Source organism: Molothrus ater, chromosome 15 (genome assembly GCF_012460135.2).
Source record: "Molothrus ater isolate BHLD 08-10-18 breed brown headed cowbird chromosome 15, BPBGC_Mater_1.1, whole genome shotgun sequence".
NCBI lineage: Eukaryota > Metazoa > Chordata > Aves > Passeriformes > Icteridae > Molothrus > Molothrus ater.
The window spans coordinates 7110813-7130475 of NC_050492.2; the positions used below are offsets into that span (position 1 = coordinate 7110813).

The following is a 19663-nucleotide window of genomic DNA, read 5'->3' on the forward strand; positions in this document are numbered from 1 at the left end:
ATTTGAGTGAACTTCATCAGGCTGGCTGCAGAGCTTCCCCAGGGTTATTCCAGATGAAAGTGTGGCCACATCTTTCTTTAAATTTCACATCGTATTCTTTTCATATACAAAATCTGGTAGTTTGGGGTTTCTTCTGTCCTTTTTTTTTTAAATCATGGAATAGTTTGAGTTGGAAGGGACCTTTAAAGGTCACTCCAACCTCATTTTAATGAGCAGAGCCATCTTCAGCTAGATCAGGTTGCTCAGGGCACCATCCAATGTGACCTTGGATCCCTGTTTCCAGGGATGGGGCATCCACCACCTCTCTGGGCAACCTCTTCTGCTCTTTCGTCACTCTTATTTAAAAAAGTTCTTCCATATATCTAGTCTGAATCATCACAGAGGATATATTCCATTTTCAAAGATTGTTGATCCTGTTTGTGGTAATGGAAAGATAGGGAAGGAATTGGGCCTGTATTTGATTTGCTTCTTGGATACTGAAATCTGAGTAATAAAATCATGTAGAAATTTAAAAAACATAAAACTCAAGGCAGATTCAGACTCAGTTACCAGCAGATACATTGCCACACACTTGTTAAATCATATAGGACTTGCTTGATTTTCTTTGCAGTGAGTTCAGATAAAAATGGCTGAATCATCATTTCACTCTTGAAACTTCTCAGGCTGCATTTAGCAGTTTGTTCCTTTAGTCTAGCCCATCATCTTTTGCCTTGTCAAGACTAGTTGTACTTTCTTTAAACAATCTGTTGTTGCTTGTAGGTAAATCACTGGCTTTCTTCTTTCTTTAGGCATCCTTCATTTATTTGAGATAGCATTCACATAATTTCCTCACATCTCTTTTCAGGTTTTTCATCTTATGTCTTGAAATGCCTTTCTTGCCTTGGTAGTCTCAAGTTCCTTAGTCTCTTCTGATTGGCAAAGTACTACAAGTGTACATAAGGATAGGTACACTGGGGGTGTCCTATGTCTGCTTGAGGACCTAGCATGTCATAAAGTATGGTTTATATACTCTAAGCCATTGTTATGTCTTCTTATTCTGTGAACTTTTGTGTTTAAGAATGTTGATGGTCATCAGTGTCCTTTTGATCCTTTGCATTTCATGAATCTTTATGCCAATATTGTCTGTGCTTCTTCAAGATGATGAAGATACATTAAAATACAGGGCCAAATTCCAGCCTCTGACTTCCCAATATCATTCACCTGTCTTCCTATGGGTGATTGTACATGCATCTGGGACATGTTATCCCTTCTATTTTAAGATAATGTACCAAAGGCTTTACTGAAATCCATAAATCATATCTCCTCCTACAAATGGTCTAGAAAGATTTGGTCTAGAAGCCTCTGTGACCCTGTTTTTTCTTTTCATTGTAGGTTTTTTTTTCTTGTTTCCTTTTGGGATAGAAGGGGGCTAGGGGAGGGGAAACAAGCCACTGTCATAAAATTTTTCAGGTTTTCTCCCTGTGAAGTTTGGCTTTGTCTCCAAGAAGGTGATTCACCAAACCACAGTTCCAGTGTAGAGCCTGGTACAGCTGCAAATGATTTCTTAGGCAGACCCCCATCCATTTTAATAAGTTTCATTTCTGTTATGAGAGCTCAGATAATTAGTTTCTTGGTGCTCTCTCAGAGCTGATTTATTCCCCTTAAATTTTTTCCAGCATCTAGGAGCCAAGGCTTTTTTGGTTAATTTTTAAATGTACTCTTAATTTGTTGCTTCTAATAATTTTATCTTGGATGTTTCCATCTTGGAACTCTATTTAGATGGGCTTGCTGATGCTGACCATTCTGATGAGTCTGATATATCTTCTAGACATTTGCTCTCTGATCACCTGCCAAGTTCTATATTTTCCGTGTGTTTTCCTGTGTTACCAAATTTCCTGTCAGCCAGCTGACCAATTGTCAATTTGTCTATTGGATTCTACTGCTGTTTTTTCTGCAGTTGCTCCTCTGACTCATTTGATCCAAACTACTATGTACATGAATTGACTACTCTTGAGATGTAAGTAGGGTGAAAATGCTTTTCAATATCAATTAAATCTATATTTGTTATTCTGGATAGATCAGAAAACCTTTGTTAGAGTGGTAAAACCAAGACTGTCACTTTAAAGACCATGGTAAATGAAAGGCTGACTGTTCTTCCTCTGTAAAGAAGTGCTTCTTGCCATCTGGATGTTTGACAAGAGTGATTCCCATGGAAAGGCAGCCCTGTGCCATCCTCTTCCACAGCATCAGAGGCAGCAGAGATACTTATTGTGAGTACTGGGAGCACTTCCTACAGGAAGACTCTCATTAAAGGAAGAGCTACAGATCTGTCTCTTTAAGGAGGTCTTGGTCAGTCTCTTCAATATCCTATTGTTGCCTCACTAGTGCATTACCCACAAACAGGATATGGTACTTCCTTTTTTCAACTCAGATACCAAACCTTACAGAGGCATTACCACATAATGATTTAGTGCACCTTTCTTCCATTTCTAGTCCTTCTAATTCTTACTAATATGTCATTCAGGTAGTGTTTAAGTTATTTCTATATTATTTAATTTTTTTCTTTATAGCTCAATCATCTAGGTTTATAACAGTTAACATATTAACATTCCTTATATAGATTTCTTAGCTATGTTCTTTCAAATAATTTGATTTGCCACTTCACTGGAAGCAGCACTACATTCTGCATAATGTAAAATACATGTAAATACATCACTAAAGGTGGCTTTGGATTGCATGCAGTTGCAGTAATGATTAAAGTCTACATGCTTCCAACTTGGCTTAAAGCACAGAGAATGCTCCAATGCACAGGCAATATACCTGAAGTACATGATAACATAAGTCACATAAATAAAACTACCTTTAATTTTGCAATCATACTTGGTTATTGTGAGCAGTAACACAGCAATTTCCCTCTGGGAAAGAGGGGAAAAATGTCAGCATATTATGCAATGCTTTGTAAAACTGTTTATGCAGATTTATTCAGTCATTTTCTGTAAATAAATGTGAAGTGACATTGCTAACCTCTGCATGTTTAGATAAGGTTCCTTTTTAAATATACTGAGTGTATTTTTAAAACAATGAGTAATTCTTTACTCAGACCTCTTTCTATTACATAAGGTAATAAAAAGTCAGCACACCTGAAAGGGCCAGTGCATTGCTGCTCATAGTGCAAATCATGAACAAGGGAAGCTGTCAGACTACTGGCATTTTTCCATCCAAAATTTGGGTACCAAGAACAGGGAATGTCAATATGACAATGAGTTTAAACACATCTTAATAGATTTGAATACAATAGAAGCCTTCTCAAAAAGTTAATGAAGGGCTTAGGAGGGTAAGAAGGTTTAAACAAATAAGGTGTCTTTGCAATTCATTGCCCTCCTGGCCCCCTGTTGTTATATCTGGATTAGCACAGGGCTGCTAAAGGAGGTGAGATGGCAAGCCAATGACAAATAGAAACTTAACCTGCCCTCAGAAACACTTGCTAACTTTCTTCCCCTTCAAGTTGTCTCAGCTGCTATTTTTTTCCCTACAGCTTTTTGACTAAGGAAAGGAGTCTGACCGAGTTTAGCTGGACTAGTTAAGTAGTTGTCCTCAGATCTTTCACTCTAAGGGAACTCCATTGCATTATCAGAGCTTTGAGAGAAATAAGAGCATGCAGTCACCTGTTTCACAAGTGATTACATCTAACTATTTCAACTACACTGGTAGGCTAAGGATGGAGTGGCTGTTTGTAATCTAGCAAGGAAATGGGGCTCCCACAGCATCCTCCTTCCCAGATGCCTGCTTTCAGATTAACTGTCTGATGTATGGGGGCTCTTGGAGCAGGGACACTGAGAACTTTCTAGTCCATTGTGCCAGAAATGCCCTCTGTTCCAGCAGCACACTTGGAAATGGCACAGTCAGTTCAGGGGCTGCTGTGCTACCTGACATTTCCCGTGACAGCTTCCAAACTTTTCACCGCTTTACTAGAGAATAACTGGGAGAGCCTTGTATTTTTTTTAAATCTGTCATATTCATAGATGTCTCTAGAAAAGGAAGGGTGAATTAGATGAAGGACTGTGTTAACCTGAGCCAAAGGGAATGCTCTGATGTGTACCTGTGGCTTTTTGCAGCTTGTGATGGCTTTCAGTGCACTGCAATCAGGCAAGGTCACTCTCCTCAGTTTTCAGGCTGTGGTGTGAAGATGCATTAGCAGGGCTGTAGGCCTGAGATAATAGACCTTGCTCCAAAGCAATGCTGCAAAACAATTAGGCTTGGCTAATGCTTTTATTTCCCCACTGATTTACTGCTGGCTTGCCACTGGCCTTTTCAGTTCATAGCAATTATTTGTTCATTTCTATCTGAAGAAATCATATAATGCATCTTCAGGGAGAAGAAACTATTGCAAAGGTACCTAAAACCAGTCAGTACTTATTACATAGAATGGCACTTTATACCCTATGGACTGGAGGTACTTCTAATATAAAACATGAGTAAACATATATAACATGTAAGCATATATAACATTACAAGATGTAAAAGCTTTTGGTAAAAAGAGGATTTTTAAACTGGTTATATGCACAGACTTGGTTAATAAACTGAACAGGATATTAAAACACTAAGGCAACAGGAAGCTCTTAAAATTTCAGTCTCAAATCCTTACTGCTCTATATTGCAGGAGCTAATGCTGCCACTGTCCAGATGTCAGTGAAAGAATTCACCCTCTTTCTTTCTCTCCAAGAAGAGTTTTCCTTTTGTTTGCAGTACAGGTAAAGCTGCACAAGGACTGATTGTTGATCCAGGATCAGAAGGTATTCCTTCCACAGCAATTTATTGAAGGACATGTAACAAAGTAGGCATGGATTATAAAAGCTTACCCTTTCTCCTAAATTTCCATTCATGCAATCTCAGGGAACAAGTTGCATATGAAACAGTCAGCAATGCACAGGGTGTCTGGCCAGCCTCTTCATGTTTTATCAAACCAGAGCTTGGATAGGGGTGAAATTTGAGGAGGTTCCAGTTTTAGCTCACAGCACTTTGCAGAAGCAGTCAGAAGGTGATGTTCCACGATCTGTGCTGGTATTCCACATGACATCTGAATAAAGGTCAAGTCAACTGTGTGAGGCTTTTTTCCCCAGTTGCACTCCTTTGAATGCCATATTTAATTAATGTAAGACCAGTGCCTGTACACTTGTTTAAAGCACATTCTCCTCTTGGCTTTTGTACTGCATCTACAGCCTGTGACCCTGAGCAGAACACAATTTTTAGTTCATAAAAGAATCCCTTAGTGCAGTTTAGGTCATTAGATCAAGTTGTGAAGAAATAAGACACAAAAAAAGACAAATTATGTACAGTGAAGTAGAAGAAATCTATGTACCTGCAGTCCAGAAGGTGAGTCTGGCTAGGGAAATCTGGTGAATTGATTTCCTGAAACACAACACATTTTAATTTAGTCAAATTTGGAGGGTTTTTTTTCATAATTTTAAAGCAGAAGACTTTTCATTTTAATATTGTCAGGACTAGTCCTCTGAGCCTTGCAGTATCTACAGCTGTGGAACTGTCTCTGTTTCAGGCTTCTACATCAGCACTGAACTGATCGTATGAAATACTTTTCTGGATCTTTTTAAATTTGGACAATTATTATAAAATGTTAGAAATTCATCTTTCTTTTCTTTGTAACAAAATCTTCTCAGTGATTTTTCCATAGAAAGATCTCAGGAACTTTCTTTTAGTTTTGTTGTTGTTGTTGTTGAATTAGTTGCAGTTTCTCTCCAGAGTTTTATCCTTGGACCTCTTGCTGTCTCTGAACATGTTTGTCTTTGGCCTGGGCCCAAGAATTATGTGTTCCCCAAAACCACAAGGCTGAATCTGACAAGTGAGTATATCATGGTCAGACGGATGGAACTGGTAGACTGCCGTTCAGCCCACCCACTCTCATGACAAGGATGTGCTGTGCAGTTCTTTGCACATTATATTTGGCTTCAAACAAGAAAAATAACATCTTTAGTGTATTTTACAGATGCTGTTCTACAGGAGCAACTTAACAATCTTATTTTTACCATCTAGTTCATATTTCAAAACCATAACTATATCCAAATTATACCCTAGAAATTTTGAAAGTTGTGGTGATAATTGTGTGTTCCATGCTTTTTTTTAGTATCTTTCACAACACTTTTTTATATAACCAATTTTGCTCTGTTCCTGTAGTAGATTTTTGATGCTAGATGTATCTGCTAAATTGTATTTTGTAAGACACCATAATGGGAGACTTATGATTGCTATAAAGGCTTGATGAAAATTTGATTTTGTCGCAGATGGAAGTGAGCAGTTTAAGACGCAGGTTCTTGCTGATGTGTTCTTCATTTATATTATCTTCAAGAAAATTAATTGTATGGTCTTAAATGGGATGATATTTAAAAAAAGAAATAACAGTAACTTAATCAGAGTAGTATTACTAAAAATCTGGACTGCCCAACATCTTGGTTTTTGTGAAACAGTAGGATTTAACTGTTGTTAATTGCTACCCCAGAAATCTTCTGTCCCAGATCACCTTCCTCTGCTTCCTCCTAAATGTCTCAGTAGTAAAAAAATTGTTGCTGAAAATTGTATTTGAGAAGACATTGATAGAAACTTCAAGCTTATTGGATTCTGTGCAGAGGTTTGAACAAGCTCATATTTCATGGGCTTTTTTCAAATGTCATCAAAGCAAAGATGCTTTAGCCTCTCACATTTCATCTGGGCACTCATTCTTCAGTGCCTTAAGTACAGAATGCCATGTTTAAGTAATGCATACTAACAGGAAGTTATATTTTCAACCATTTCTCCAGAATCCTGCAATACTTGCAACTAAATTATTGATGGGTTACTAAAGATAATTATCAAGAAGTCACATATATCAGAAGGTAAAAATGGATGTCTAGAAATTGATTTACAATTATTTAGAGCAATGTTAAAGCTCCATGTTCAGATCTTGCATTTTTTCCTCACCTCATTTTTTTTCTTTAACTCTTACAGGTTTCTTGCAGGGTCAGGGTGTGCTTAGACTTTTAGTCTTTGAAAGGTCAAGAACCTGAAGAAAATCCTTCTATAAAATTTGCAGAGTTTCTCTGAAATTTCTGATCTGAAACCATGTGAAACAACCTGAAACTATAAGACTTCCCCATTACTGTCCCCTAATTGCACTCCTCACAGCCTGACCCAAATTTTAGGTGTATAACAATGCATGCTAGCCTGGTTTCATATACAGTAACTGCAATACTGGCAGTAAACTGAGTTTTGTACAGACAATGGAAATGCAGTGTTTGTTGCATTGTTAGAGATATTGTTTCACATATGGGTATTTTGAAATATTAGGCATTTGTGTCTTATAAATTTCTATAGCTTTATCTCAGCAGACTGGCTTATCATGTCAAAAATACCACTGTAGCTTTAGGCAGGTGCCTATTGAAAATCATTAATTGTTTTTTCATCCAGAGTGAACCCAGCAGCAGCTTGCACAGAGCTGTCTACCTCCCTCACATTGCCTGTGTAGTCAGGGCTGTCCCCAGAGCTCAGTGCTTCCCATTCTGTAAGTCAAACCTTGCTGATGAGGTGGAAGATCCCAACTACAGGTAAAGTGCACATCATACTTTCATCTGATCTTGCTAGAGCCCCTGTGACTAGTTAGGAATGGAATGTTACTGGTTTTCCAAGCAAACCTCAGCTTTTAAGAGGTGGAAAACTGCCATAGTAAGGTTTTCATCTATAACAAAAATCAATTATATATCTAGATATGTCACCTAAGTCTTCGTTGAGAAAGGGATCTTTATTTCTGTCTTCACTTCTTAGGAATGTCACTTCACAGGACATATAACATCTATATCTCAGGTTTTAATCTTTATAATAGACTGGGTACCAGTTTAGACTCCATGGTTTAGCTCAGCAGATTTTGTTTTAATCTAATGGCAGCTCTACTTAACAAAAAGTTTTCAATTTGAAACTGTGTTGTTTCCAAGAGTTTTTCTATCAGGAATTCCATCCCGACTGTCTATTTTATACACAGTTTCTGAGTCACTCTACCATAAAATACAGTTCCTGCCTGTAGCTGAAGGTTACAGGTGAAAATGAACAGTGTATTAGAAGGGAGAAATATCAATGTTGTATCTTTTTAATTCATCAGTATAAATTTCTCTTGTACGATAAAGCTGTGTTTGGCAGAGCAGCAGACCCTAATCACCAAGGAACTGATTTACTGAAAGCTAATAATTTCAGAGATCTGGTCATCCTTGGAGGATTCCTAATGAATGTGTGTGGGAGTTGTAATTTTCTTGTATTTAACTGTTGTTAATGTATTATTGTAAGATGAATTCCTCAAGAAAGCCATCATTTTGGAGTTCTAGGTAATAGGAAGAATATATAATGGTAACAATTCTATGCTTTCCTCTGTATTCCCTTTGTTTAAAACCATCAAAAAAATTCATGGCCGCTTTCAAGGCTCCAGAGTCAGCTTTTCTTCAGTTTGACCTGGACCTATAAATGAATCATTTGCATCATCTCTTTTGTCGTTCACATTTAAGATTGATTTATAAAAACCCCAGTATCTTGCATGGTTGCTTAGCTCTGGTCATTTCTCCTCCACTTCTGCCTTCACCTTTTATTTCCATAGTACTTGCTGCTGCTTTTTCTTCATCTTCATCCTCCCTTCCTTTCTCGTCCTGGGAATTTCTCCATTAAGTTTGAGCTCTCCTGTTCACCATAAAGAGTCTAGTTCTATGGTTGAACAATCCTTCAGCACCAAGAGATCTTTTTAACCTTCCTCCACCTCCTTTTGAAACCACTTTTACACTTACTTTCCCCCCAGAATAATTTTAATAATTGTTTTCATATCATCATATCTTCCTTGGTCAAATGACCAGTTGGAAAAAATACATTTACATCACAACATTATGTTACCTTGAGGAGCACAGCAAGGCAGTAATAGCACCTCTGAAGCCAGAATGTACCTATGCTAATTGTTGGCTTAGAGGTCCCCATATATTTTAATTACTTGTCCTACTATTATACTATAGTGCTTTAATTTTAAATGAAAGATAACAGCTGCCTTATCTCTAAGGAAACTGGTCTTGATTTTATTAACTTACAGGACAGAAGAATAATTGGCACATATCATTGTCCAGAAATGTATTCAACAAAGGTATCTTTCATTGTTTTCTAATGTTTTTATCCTCAGAGACGTAAAATTCAGGTCTTGACCGGTTATGGTCATTAAAGATCCCATGGCACTTTTTTATAGCGTGGTCATCTCAACCCCAAGCCCCTGGGCAAATATCAATTTATGTAACTGTTCTGCTTACCCAACATTCCCCACCACCACTCACCCACCCCATAGTTTTAATTGGCTACAACATTCTCCATTTCCTCGACTAAAATAAAGTGTGTTGTTCTGCACTGTCAGTCACCACATTTCACCTCAGAGGTGATTGTGCTTCACTGGGAAGTGAAGTGGTTCTTCTTTCTAATGCTTGTAAAGCGCTTTGGGATCCTTTTGAATGGGTGGTGCTGTTTACAGTAAATGTAGATCACTGTCATTCTATCTCAGGCGTCACTTCGTTACAAAAGCATGTTTTAGTTAGAGCTGGGCGAATCTGCTTGGTGGAAAAAACAGTCCCAGCTCTCTCTAATTTGATGGGGAACCTTTTGGCAAAGGTTGAAGAGGCCCTTCCCTTCCCTTCCCTTCCCTTCCCTTCCCTTCCCTTCCCTTCCCTTCCCTTCCCTTCCCTTCCCTTCCCTTCCCTTCCCTTCCCTTCCCTTCCCTTCCCTTCCCTTCCCTTCCCTTCCCTTCCCTTCCCTTCCCTTCCCTTCCCTTCCCTTCCCTTCCCTTCCCTTCCCTTCCCTTCCCTTCCCTTCCCTTCCCTTCCCTTCCCTTCCCTTCCCTTCCCTTCCCTTCCCCTCCCCTCCCTCCCCTCCCCTCCCTCCCCTCCCCTCCCCCTTCAAAATATCTTGAGAAAATGCCTTTGTTCTTATGGTAGCTCATTATTCCAGATGCATTAGTGCTCAAGAAACAGCTGAACTTTGTGGTGTTTTCCTGGGTATTGTAACACTTGAAGGTTCGCCCATCTCTAATATTTACTGTATTTTGCATTATTTCTTCTGAAAAAGTCTTGGAATATTGAAAAATGCTGTGCTTCAACTCTGATACGAGTGTGATATGTACAGAAGACGACATTTTTCCCTAGAAGATAGTTTAGAATATTGCTGAATGTTTTCTCTGCCCAGCATCACTAATCTTACTAACTGCTTCCAAGATTATAGACATCTGCAGCATTTTGCTGCATTAAGAAAAAAAGTTGACTGGAGTGATATCATGCTGCTAAAACATGTTTGTGTCTAACTCTAGCAGACTAAAATAGCCTTTCTTGCATGTGTGCTGCATAGAATGTATGCAAATATGTAAAGAGCACTCAAATTTCTAATATCATTGCAGATCAAAAGGATAAAATGCTTAAAGTAGACTCATCCTAAGAAGATTTAAGATGTGAAAAAAATTGTTGGCACTAAAATATTTTCAAAAATAGTATCCTAGAATGCACAACATTGAGGTGAAAATAACCCAGGCTCTGGGCTAAAGGGTAAACCCATTACATTAGTGGATGTTATATCCAACTTCCCCTGATGTCACTGGAACTAAAACTTCTTTTCTTGAGGTTATATGAAAATACAGAAAATGTAGTTTCCAAATGACTTTGCACCCCTCATGTAGTAAACTTACCTCTTCTGATTTTAGACATTTTGGGATCAATGAATGCCAAGTACCTGCAATTAATTGTTTTATTTTTAGGACCCTGAGAGTCTTATGATTGGTCTGAGATCTAATAACAAATTGAGTCCCCTTTTGTTTTACCCCAGAAATCAGAAAAGTATTTTCCAAATAAATACACTCATTAGAAAACGATGTTTTAAATCCATCTTGAGAAGTTTCATAGATTGATTTGCTCTTGCAGACATTTGCTTTTGTTGCAATTGCAATAGTAGAATACTACTATTACCTGTCCAATGCTGGCAGGAACTGATTTGATGGCCTTCCTGGATAGAAGCACTGCTCCCTCACTATGTTCAATATCATGCTACTGAGCTCTTAAAGGAATTTTTCTTGAATTCCAGCTCAACTTTCACATTTTTCCAGGGCTTTTCAAGTAAAGATTGATTTCCCACACTATGAATTTCATAAATATCATGTGGCTCTTATGAAAAGCTAACAGAAAAGAAAGATTTTGTCTGTTTCACATTGAGTCATGACATTTGATTTATAATTAAACTAGAGGGGTGCAAACTCACACAGATTGGGGGAGGGAAAGAGAGAGAGGGAAATCTGTCATCTCAGCAACACTAGGTTTTGTGCATCACTTGAACAGATGTAATCACTCAAATGACAGTGTTTCAGTAGGTCCAAAGTACCTTTGTGAGTGTCTGACTTCTCAGTTCAGAACACTGGGCAGAGGGTGCTACCAAAAAGCAACTGGTTGAACCCAGTTCTCTCATCTTGCCATGGTAAATATTATATAGGGGGTTTAATAATGGTTAATCAGCCTGCAATGAGCAGTGCAGGGTGGTACATGCTGCTGAGAGGTAGTTTCTAAATATTACAGAAAATACTAATACCCTGTTGTTGTTTAGAAATCCACAAAGGTCACAGTTTTTGTACTTTGAGTAATAATCATAGAATATATTCTGTACATGATAAATTAATAATGTGGCTGAGTTATTCTTAAAGGAGCTCTGGGACAGTTTTTTCTCTTACTTGGCCTGGAGTGTATCTGCATTACCATCACTAATTCAATGTAATTAATTAGCTTCTCTTTAGCTATTATTGTTTTTAAGAACTTTTAGTTAATTATAATCTGTTATCACACAATTCAAAATACACTCATAAAGAAAAGGCTGAGAAGAATTAGAACTTGCCTAAATAACTTTTATTTGCTTTCTATAAATGGATTCTTTTTAGAATCTACTTCCACACTCCAGATCTACTCCAGATTGCCTAAGAGTGGAAGTTAGTTCCTTATCTTTGAAATCCTCTTGATTGTCTGAGGGGTTTCTCTACAATATTGCTTTATTATTTTTTTTCACTGAATTGCTTTAAAAAACGCATAGCAGCTAAATCTACCCATTGAAACAACTGTTCAATGTACATTTGATGTGATTACATTCTGCATATCTTTTCCCTTGCTTGAAATTGCAGATCTCTGCTATTACAGCAGCATGCTATTACAGCATGCATTGTATTGAAGAAATTTGTTAGTACTGGGGCATGGAGTTTCCACATAGCTATAGCTAGACCATGCCATTGTCTTTCCCCAAGTAACCAGCACTCCTGTTTGGAATATGGGGACCTAAAATGTGCATTCTCTTGTGCAGTGCTTTGCACCTCATTCATAGAGGCAGAGAGACCTCGTGAATAATGGAAGTTTGTGTCAGAGCCAAAGCTTTCATTTGAAAGAAGAAGAACCAAAACAAAGCAGATCTTTTCCCATTGGATTTCCTTCCAAAACCCCTGAAAATTTCAATATTTGCCCCAGATGTCCTCCTCAGTGACAGAATGCCACTTTCAGGAGCTGAGTGTGTTCTCTGTTCCCAGGTATTGCTTGTGCTTGCTGAGAATTGGGTCCAGGGAAATGCCATTTATTGCATTATAAAATACTGGCCCTATTTCTCCTTGAGGTCACAAATAAATAATAATAAATATAATCACAGCTATGCTTAGAGTCTTTCAGGCTGACATCCAATCAATTAGCAATGCTAGATATGGCCCTTACCAGCATGGCTTCATTTTGCAGCTGACCGGGCTTCCTTTCCCTCCTGCTAAATCCGCCGCCTTATTTTTTTTACAGATGGACCCACACGAAAACATCTTGTTGAGCACGCTGGAAATTAAAAACGAGATGGCTGCCTCTGAGGCTGTGATGGGGCTTGGGGACCCTAGGAGCACAATGCTGGCCTACGACACCTCGAGCATCCAGTACCGCAAGGCCGGCCTGCCCCGGCACAGCTTCGGCCGCAACGCGCTGGAGCGGCACGTGGCACAGAAGAAGAGCCGGCTACGGAGGCGCGCGTCGCAGCTGAAAATCACCATCCCTGACTTGACTGATGTCAATGCCATAGATCGATGGTCCCGCATCTTCTTCCCCGTGGTTTTTTCCTTCTTCAACATCGTCTATTGGCTTTACTATGTGAACTAAGAAACAAAGCCACGCAGGAAGAAAGAACTGGATTTTCTCTTCGAATCAGTTGTACAGCCAAAAGTGGGACTTGGAAAAATTCTATTCAGGACAAAAAGTTATTTTAAAACACCTTAGTTGCTGGCCCACTCTATGGTCTGTTTTTATAATGTTTTGGTTGTATCTGCTAAACCATACATATGTTACGTTGCAGTATGGACATATCCCCTTATCAAAATATAAGTGCATTTTGAGTGTAAAGGCAAATTGCGTTTTGAAAATCACTTTTGTCTCATTGTCCCTCACTCTTTTTTTTTTTTTTCTTTTTTTTTTCCCAATGGCCATTTGAGTTTAGTGGTACAAATTATAGAGCAGCATTTGAGAAACAAGTATTAATTTCAACAGCAGTACATGCCATTCTAGGGAAAGTGCATATCCAAGGCATGCATATACACTTAAGAGAGTGTACTAAGATATCATGCTTATGAAACACATACACTTTACTTTTTAAATGTGTAAACTTGAAAACAAGTAGTGCCTATCATCTTTCCAAGATGATGATGGTCAGAGGTTTCCCAACCACATTCAGGTATTTCCTTTTATTTATTGAGAGAGCTGAACCTTTGACTGATGATATTGGGGTTGGGTGTTTGCACAGAAGCTGAAGCAAGAAGCACTAGTTTGTTTGTATTTTAAAGAGAGAACCTATGCTCAGTCATAGTGACTGTGTTTGGGATCAATAGAGAAATGTGGGGACAGTATAAAAATGCAACAGCACTGAATGGGTAGATGCTGCTGGGTTGTGTTGAGGAAAGGGAGTCTGTCCAAAGTGCCAAAATTCATTGCCCAAATAGTAATTCTGTAGATGGCTGAAGGAAGCCAGTGGTGCCCTGCCTTTCTCCAGGGCAGAGAGAGTGAGAGAGCAATTACAAAGTGCAGGGGCAGGGAGACAGGGGGCTACATATACATAAATGTGTGTGTGTATATATATATATATATATATATATACATACACACGTATATATATATACATACACACGTATATATATATACATACACACGTATATATATATATACATACACACGTATATATATATATACACATACACACGTATATATATATATACACATACACACGTATATATATATATATATACATACACACATACATATATACACACACATATACACAAACACAGTGCAGGTGAATGTTCTCAGTTGTACACACCTTAATCTGAAATAGTCGTGTGGAGTTGTGTGATTCCTTCCAGGTTTTCATCTTTCCAGCATTATGCTTCCTGCTGTTGGTTAAAGGTTCTGTACCTCTTTCAGCAGTTAGGATCTGAGCATATCTATTTCTGTACAAGAGGTACTGACAGGGTGTTTTCTCAGTCTGGATTAGGCAATAACATTTCACTTTTTGCTTTCCTTAATGCACTGTTCTAAAGGAAAGAAATTCATAGCAGTCACTTTAAGAGTTTAAGTACACTGTTGAATGTTTCCTGCTTTAGGGTGATTTCCATTGAAAAACTAGAAAATTTCTGGTTTTCTTTGGGAAGCTTCTTGAATTAAAAGGTTGAGATTTTTTTCATTCCACTGAGCTTTATTTTTACAAAATAGCAAAATATATAGTAGAAAAAAAAATTAGACAAAATTTTTTGTCACTTATTCCACTGTGGAACTCGTTTTGTAATGAAAACAGCAATCATAAGATCTGTATAAAAAGTAAAATTCTTGATGGCTTTTACTAGATGAGATCCCCAATATTGTTTGACACAATCTTTCAAGAAGCAAAAGCCACATCTGTTGCATCCATACTACCTCTCATCTGTGTACAAATTTTTGAAAGAGACTAGAGAGTATAAATGTTTTTTTCAGGGTACTAAAAAAAACTCTTTAGAATATTTTTCATAAAATATATTTTTTAATTTTTTTGTTCTTCAAAAGAGTAATTTTCTTACAAGGTTCTGTGGTTTTATTTTTGATTCCCCTTCCTCTCCCCCCATTTGATAGTAAATGACACTAATAGGAAGAGAAGTTCTGAGAACTAATAGGCAAATATTCACACTTTTTTTTTTGAGCACTTCATATGCTTATTTCTGGTTCAAATAAGAAAGTATAGTTTCAGAGCCTGGGATGGGATTTGCAATACACCCTACCTGCCAGGAAGTTGTGTACATTCACACACTGCCTCCAGGCTCAGACTCTGCAATATGTAGAGATAGGTTTCCCTGATGTGATTAACTTTCCCAGTGAAAATTATGGTCTTTGTTCACATAGTAAATTTGTGACTGCATTTCATGCATAACGCAATAACCTTTGTAGATGCACTTGGGATTTCAGCTGATAGGTATGAGTCATGTTGGATTATTTTTTTCCCAATTTTAAGAAATGGAGCATATCAAAATCCAATATTTCTCCTCAAAGTCTGTTCTTTGAAAATTATATTAATTATCCTAAATGAAAGCAGTCTTATGGTATTCTACTGTACAAGCTTTTCTTTCATTTCAGAAATTGCTGACAGCTCCTTTTATTGTTTCATAGAAGCAGAGTGTGACTGCAGGGAGCTCGCAGCCTTTCTGTGGTTGATACACATCAAATATAAAACCTTACAGGGAATATGTTGACTCTCTGCATTGGTAACTGCTTCAGCTATTACAAAAATCACAGAGATCGAATCCTGGAACTGCACATTCACTTTTCTGAAGTTACAGTACAAGCCATAATACTCTCTGATATTGCTATTCAGAGAGTGAAAGAAAATGTTTGGTTTCTGCTCAGGTGTCACTAGGAAAGATAAATTATCTGTGGGGAAAGAGCACTTTTGCTTTTACTATGTTCTTCTGGCTATTAACGTGATGTATAAAATTAGTGATAGAGAAAGATTCTACCATTTTGTACTAAGGCTTAACACTGTGATATAAAAAGATGGGGGTGAGATGGCTGGTGAGGCACTATCAAGGAAAAAGCATAACTCGAGCCCCAGGTAAGCACTTACTCCTGAGATACTTGAGTGAAAGTGGGAAATGATGCCAACAGACATGAGACACGGGGTTTGCTATGTGTGCTACCCTCCAGGTAAACTAGAATAAATTTGCTTTTACTTTAGAATTGACCGAAAATAAATATTCTAGATCTTTTTAATCGTGTTAATTGTTGTTGGTTTCAATAAACAAAATAGCAAAGTTAATAATTTAGATAAAAACTTGTAATATAATTATAGTTGCACATTTTATTGTTCTATTAGACATAATAGCCAGCAATTAAGGTGTTTTTCATCTTTGCGAAATTCATGGGGGAATTATGACTATAACATGGCACAGTTTTAATGAAATCTTTGAGATCAATCTGTAAATATATACTGTACATGACTGCTAGTAAGTATGATACACATTTTCAGAACTGAAAATTCATGCAACATATTTCTGTGTTTGCATAAGGAATGTTATGTTCTATCCTATCGCAGTTCAATGACTGGGAAGAAAGACTCAAGCAATGACATTGTGACCATTTCTTTTCTCATTCCCAGGAGGAAAACAAGAGTCCTAGATAACAGCATGTGGCAGAGGTCTTCAGAGAGTTCTTACATTCGAATAAAAAAAAAAAGACATAAAATCTGTAAGGTACAAAAGCACAATGCATTGAGAAAATAAGTGGTGGTCTTATACCTGGGGAAAATATCCTATTTATTTCAGAAAAACGTGCATTAAAATTGAGCCTCAATTTATTTTCACTATAAATATTAGACTGTGTTCCAATCCTATAACACAGTGCTAAACATAAGTGAACAGATGTGAAACATTTTCCAACTGTATGTGCATATGGACGTACCCCCAAATGTCTGTATGGACATATGTGTGTATATATACACGTGCTGAGTATATATATATATATATGCACACACATTCACATGTTGGTGTGTTAAAGGAATAAGCTAATAATAGTTTTGTTTCTATCATCAACCAGTGTATGAATATATTTTTGAGAAAAAAAAAAAGAGTAATGTATTTAGAAAAAAAAACCAAACAACTAACTCTACAGGGTAACTGGGCATTTCTATATCAGCAGATCAATGCTTATGATTCGTATGGAGTATTGCACCGTTTGACATGATGATAGTACTGTACCTCCTTGCATCTGGAATTAGACTAGTCCTCACATTGCTTGCCTATTTCTTCTCTCTCTTTTTATAACAGCATTGTCCACTAGTAAGTTTTCAAAACCAACAAATTCCTTAGGGAACCAAGAAAAAAAAAAAGGCAAAAATAGTAACTATTTCTAGAAAATAATCTAGGGTGGGATGGCCAGGGTACAATACTATATCAGTAGTGATCAAAACATTTTGCTATGTGTACATAGAACATACGATGTGAGCAACCATAACTTAAGCTGAACGTGTGTAAATATTATCAGATTTCTTAAACATTTTTAACTTCTAATTTGTACTTTATGGTAAGGCAAAAAGCTAATTCTACTTATGGTTTAGGTTAATGTGTCCTAAAATTATGTAAATAATTAAATAAGCTGTAAATGAGCAGTCAATAGATACAGTATTTGTTTAGTGACTTTTTTTTACTAAGTACAATAATTGCAGTGCTCTAGCAGAGTAATTTAAACACCCTTTTGCATAAACAGATTTGGACTCCAGATATAAAATAGTACAGGAAGTGCTGTAGTGTAAAATAGCCACCGTGGCAACGTTCCTGCTGGCACAGCTGATTGTTTTGTATGGTTAAAATGTTCAGGCCACACTCAGTACTCAGACTAGCCAAAACTAACAGGGCCTGGTTTTCACCTACCATAAGGCACCTTGGTGTTGCTCCAGTGAGTGGAGAGGGGAAGGTGTCCAGGTAAGTGAGAACTCAGCTGTCGGCGATTTCATTACAGAAGCCTGCATATTGCATCTGTCTGATTCTGAAATCTGTCTCTTATGGTATTTAATAGTAGGCTTATATTTTTCTTTAAGAAAAAAAAAAAAACAAAAACCACAGGATGTTTGACTGTCGTTAGATAGCATAGTCCCCCAAAGCCAAAGAATCTTCACTCCAGAAATTGTTTAAAAGGGAAATCTAAAAAGTCACTGCTTAACACCAAAGGTAAAGCTTAGTAAAATGCACTAGGAACTTTGTCTAAATTTTTAAGAAGCAAATGGAATGTTGTTGATCAAAAAGACTGCCCTATTCTACTTTGTAAAAATACTAAGAATTTAAATATCCATTATATAAAATTGAAATAGATAATCTCTACAAGAATATGCAACACTAGCATTTCATAAATATAAAATTATTTTCTTTGTAAGTGCTTTGACAAAAAAATGAAACTTAAATGATGAAAAATCTCACCTCTACTTTCATACTAAGGGTTGTATTTTTTTAATGTTTTTCAGACATGAGGTCATCTATTCCAATTTGATAGCATTTTGTATGTTTTCACTGTTCCTGTCATTTGGCAGATACTCACCAGGCTGTATGGTTCATGGTCTGTCCTGTTACTTTCAGTTCAAGACAAAAAGAACATTTGAAACATGATTAATTCTGACAAACTGCCTATGATTTGACTTCTATCACGTTTTTATTGGCATGGGTGTTTAAATGGTTCTGTTAGTACTGTCTTTGCACAGTTCTGAGTTATCTTTTACTTAGTACTATTTATTTCATAATGTAGTAATCATCAGCCTTACTAATGACCTTGTAGCCTTTCTTATATGCACATAATGCACATTTTCCAATGGCTAGAAAATGCAAAATACTAGTGGATATCATTGCATCAGATCTTCATGTCTTTCTCAAAAGGACTGCTAACCTCTGGGATTTATGAGGTAGTAAAATGATGATTGTAAATGAGTAGCACATAAGAGATATTTTCTTGAATTTAAAATTATTGCAGCCAGTTTCAGCATGTAAATATATAATAATGTTGGCTAGTGTGTAATTCTTGAATTTAAAAATATAAATAAAGAAAACCTAAAATATGTACATGTAGTTGTGTTATGTTGAGCAGGCTCTTTTCTCAAAGCTGCAGATTTCAGTTCTAATCTGAAGTGAATAACTCTGAGTTTGGGCCAGAAAGGGACTCAGAAGTTGGGTGTTGAGGCACCTGAAATGTAGGTGTAGGATGGAAGGGGGAACCATATCGTGGTGTTAATTTGCCTGTGCAGCCCGTCGGGAGACTGGAGTGTCTGGGGAGTGTAAGCAATGTGCAGTGAGAAGCCTGGTGCTGGTCAGTGAGGAAAGGCTCAGAGCAGGGGGAACAGCTGAGAAATCCCAGAGGTTCAGCACCACCTCCTCAGAGTCAACTCTTGTGCAGCTGTTGCTGATGGTGAGTTGCTGGTGTCCCCCTTACAGAAATATGGAAGGGTTTGTTTGCAGGGGGATGATATTTCCTATTACAGTGAATGGTCTTAACTCTGAATTTGTGGACTTCAGATATGGAAGTCCCAAGTTTCATTCCTTCCTCTTCCTACTTAGGGTCAAACATGACAGATTCTGGATGACAAATTTCTGTCCTTT

General features: G+C 37.4%; 1 protein-coding gene across 2 annotated transcripts in view; it reads left to right on the top strand.

The window, feature by feature from the left end:
- The window catches only part of GABRB2 (gamma-aminobutyric acid type A receptor subunit beta2), a 137648-nt gene extending 118519 nt beyond the window's left edge, over positions 1–19129 (top strand). Inside the window, exons 11-12 of one of the 2 annotated variants that reach the window (XM_036391479.2) lie at positions 9083–9133; positions 12828–19129. In XM_036391479.2, coding sequence (XP_036247372.1) covers positions 9083–9133; positions 12828–13175 — 399 coding nt within the window. In that variant the 3' untranslated portion in view covers positions 13176–19129. The remainder of the gene's footprint in view (positions 1–9082; positions 9134–12827) is intronic. The other variant, XM_036391482.2, reaches the window with a different exon arrangement.
- The last annotated feature ends 534 nt before the right edge of the window (positions 19130–19663 follow it).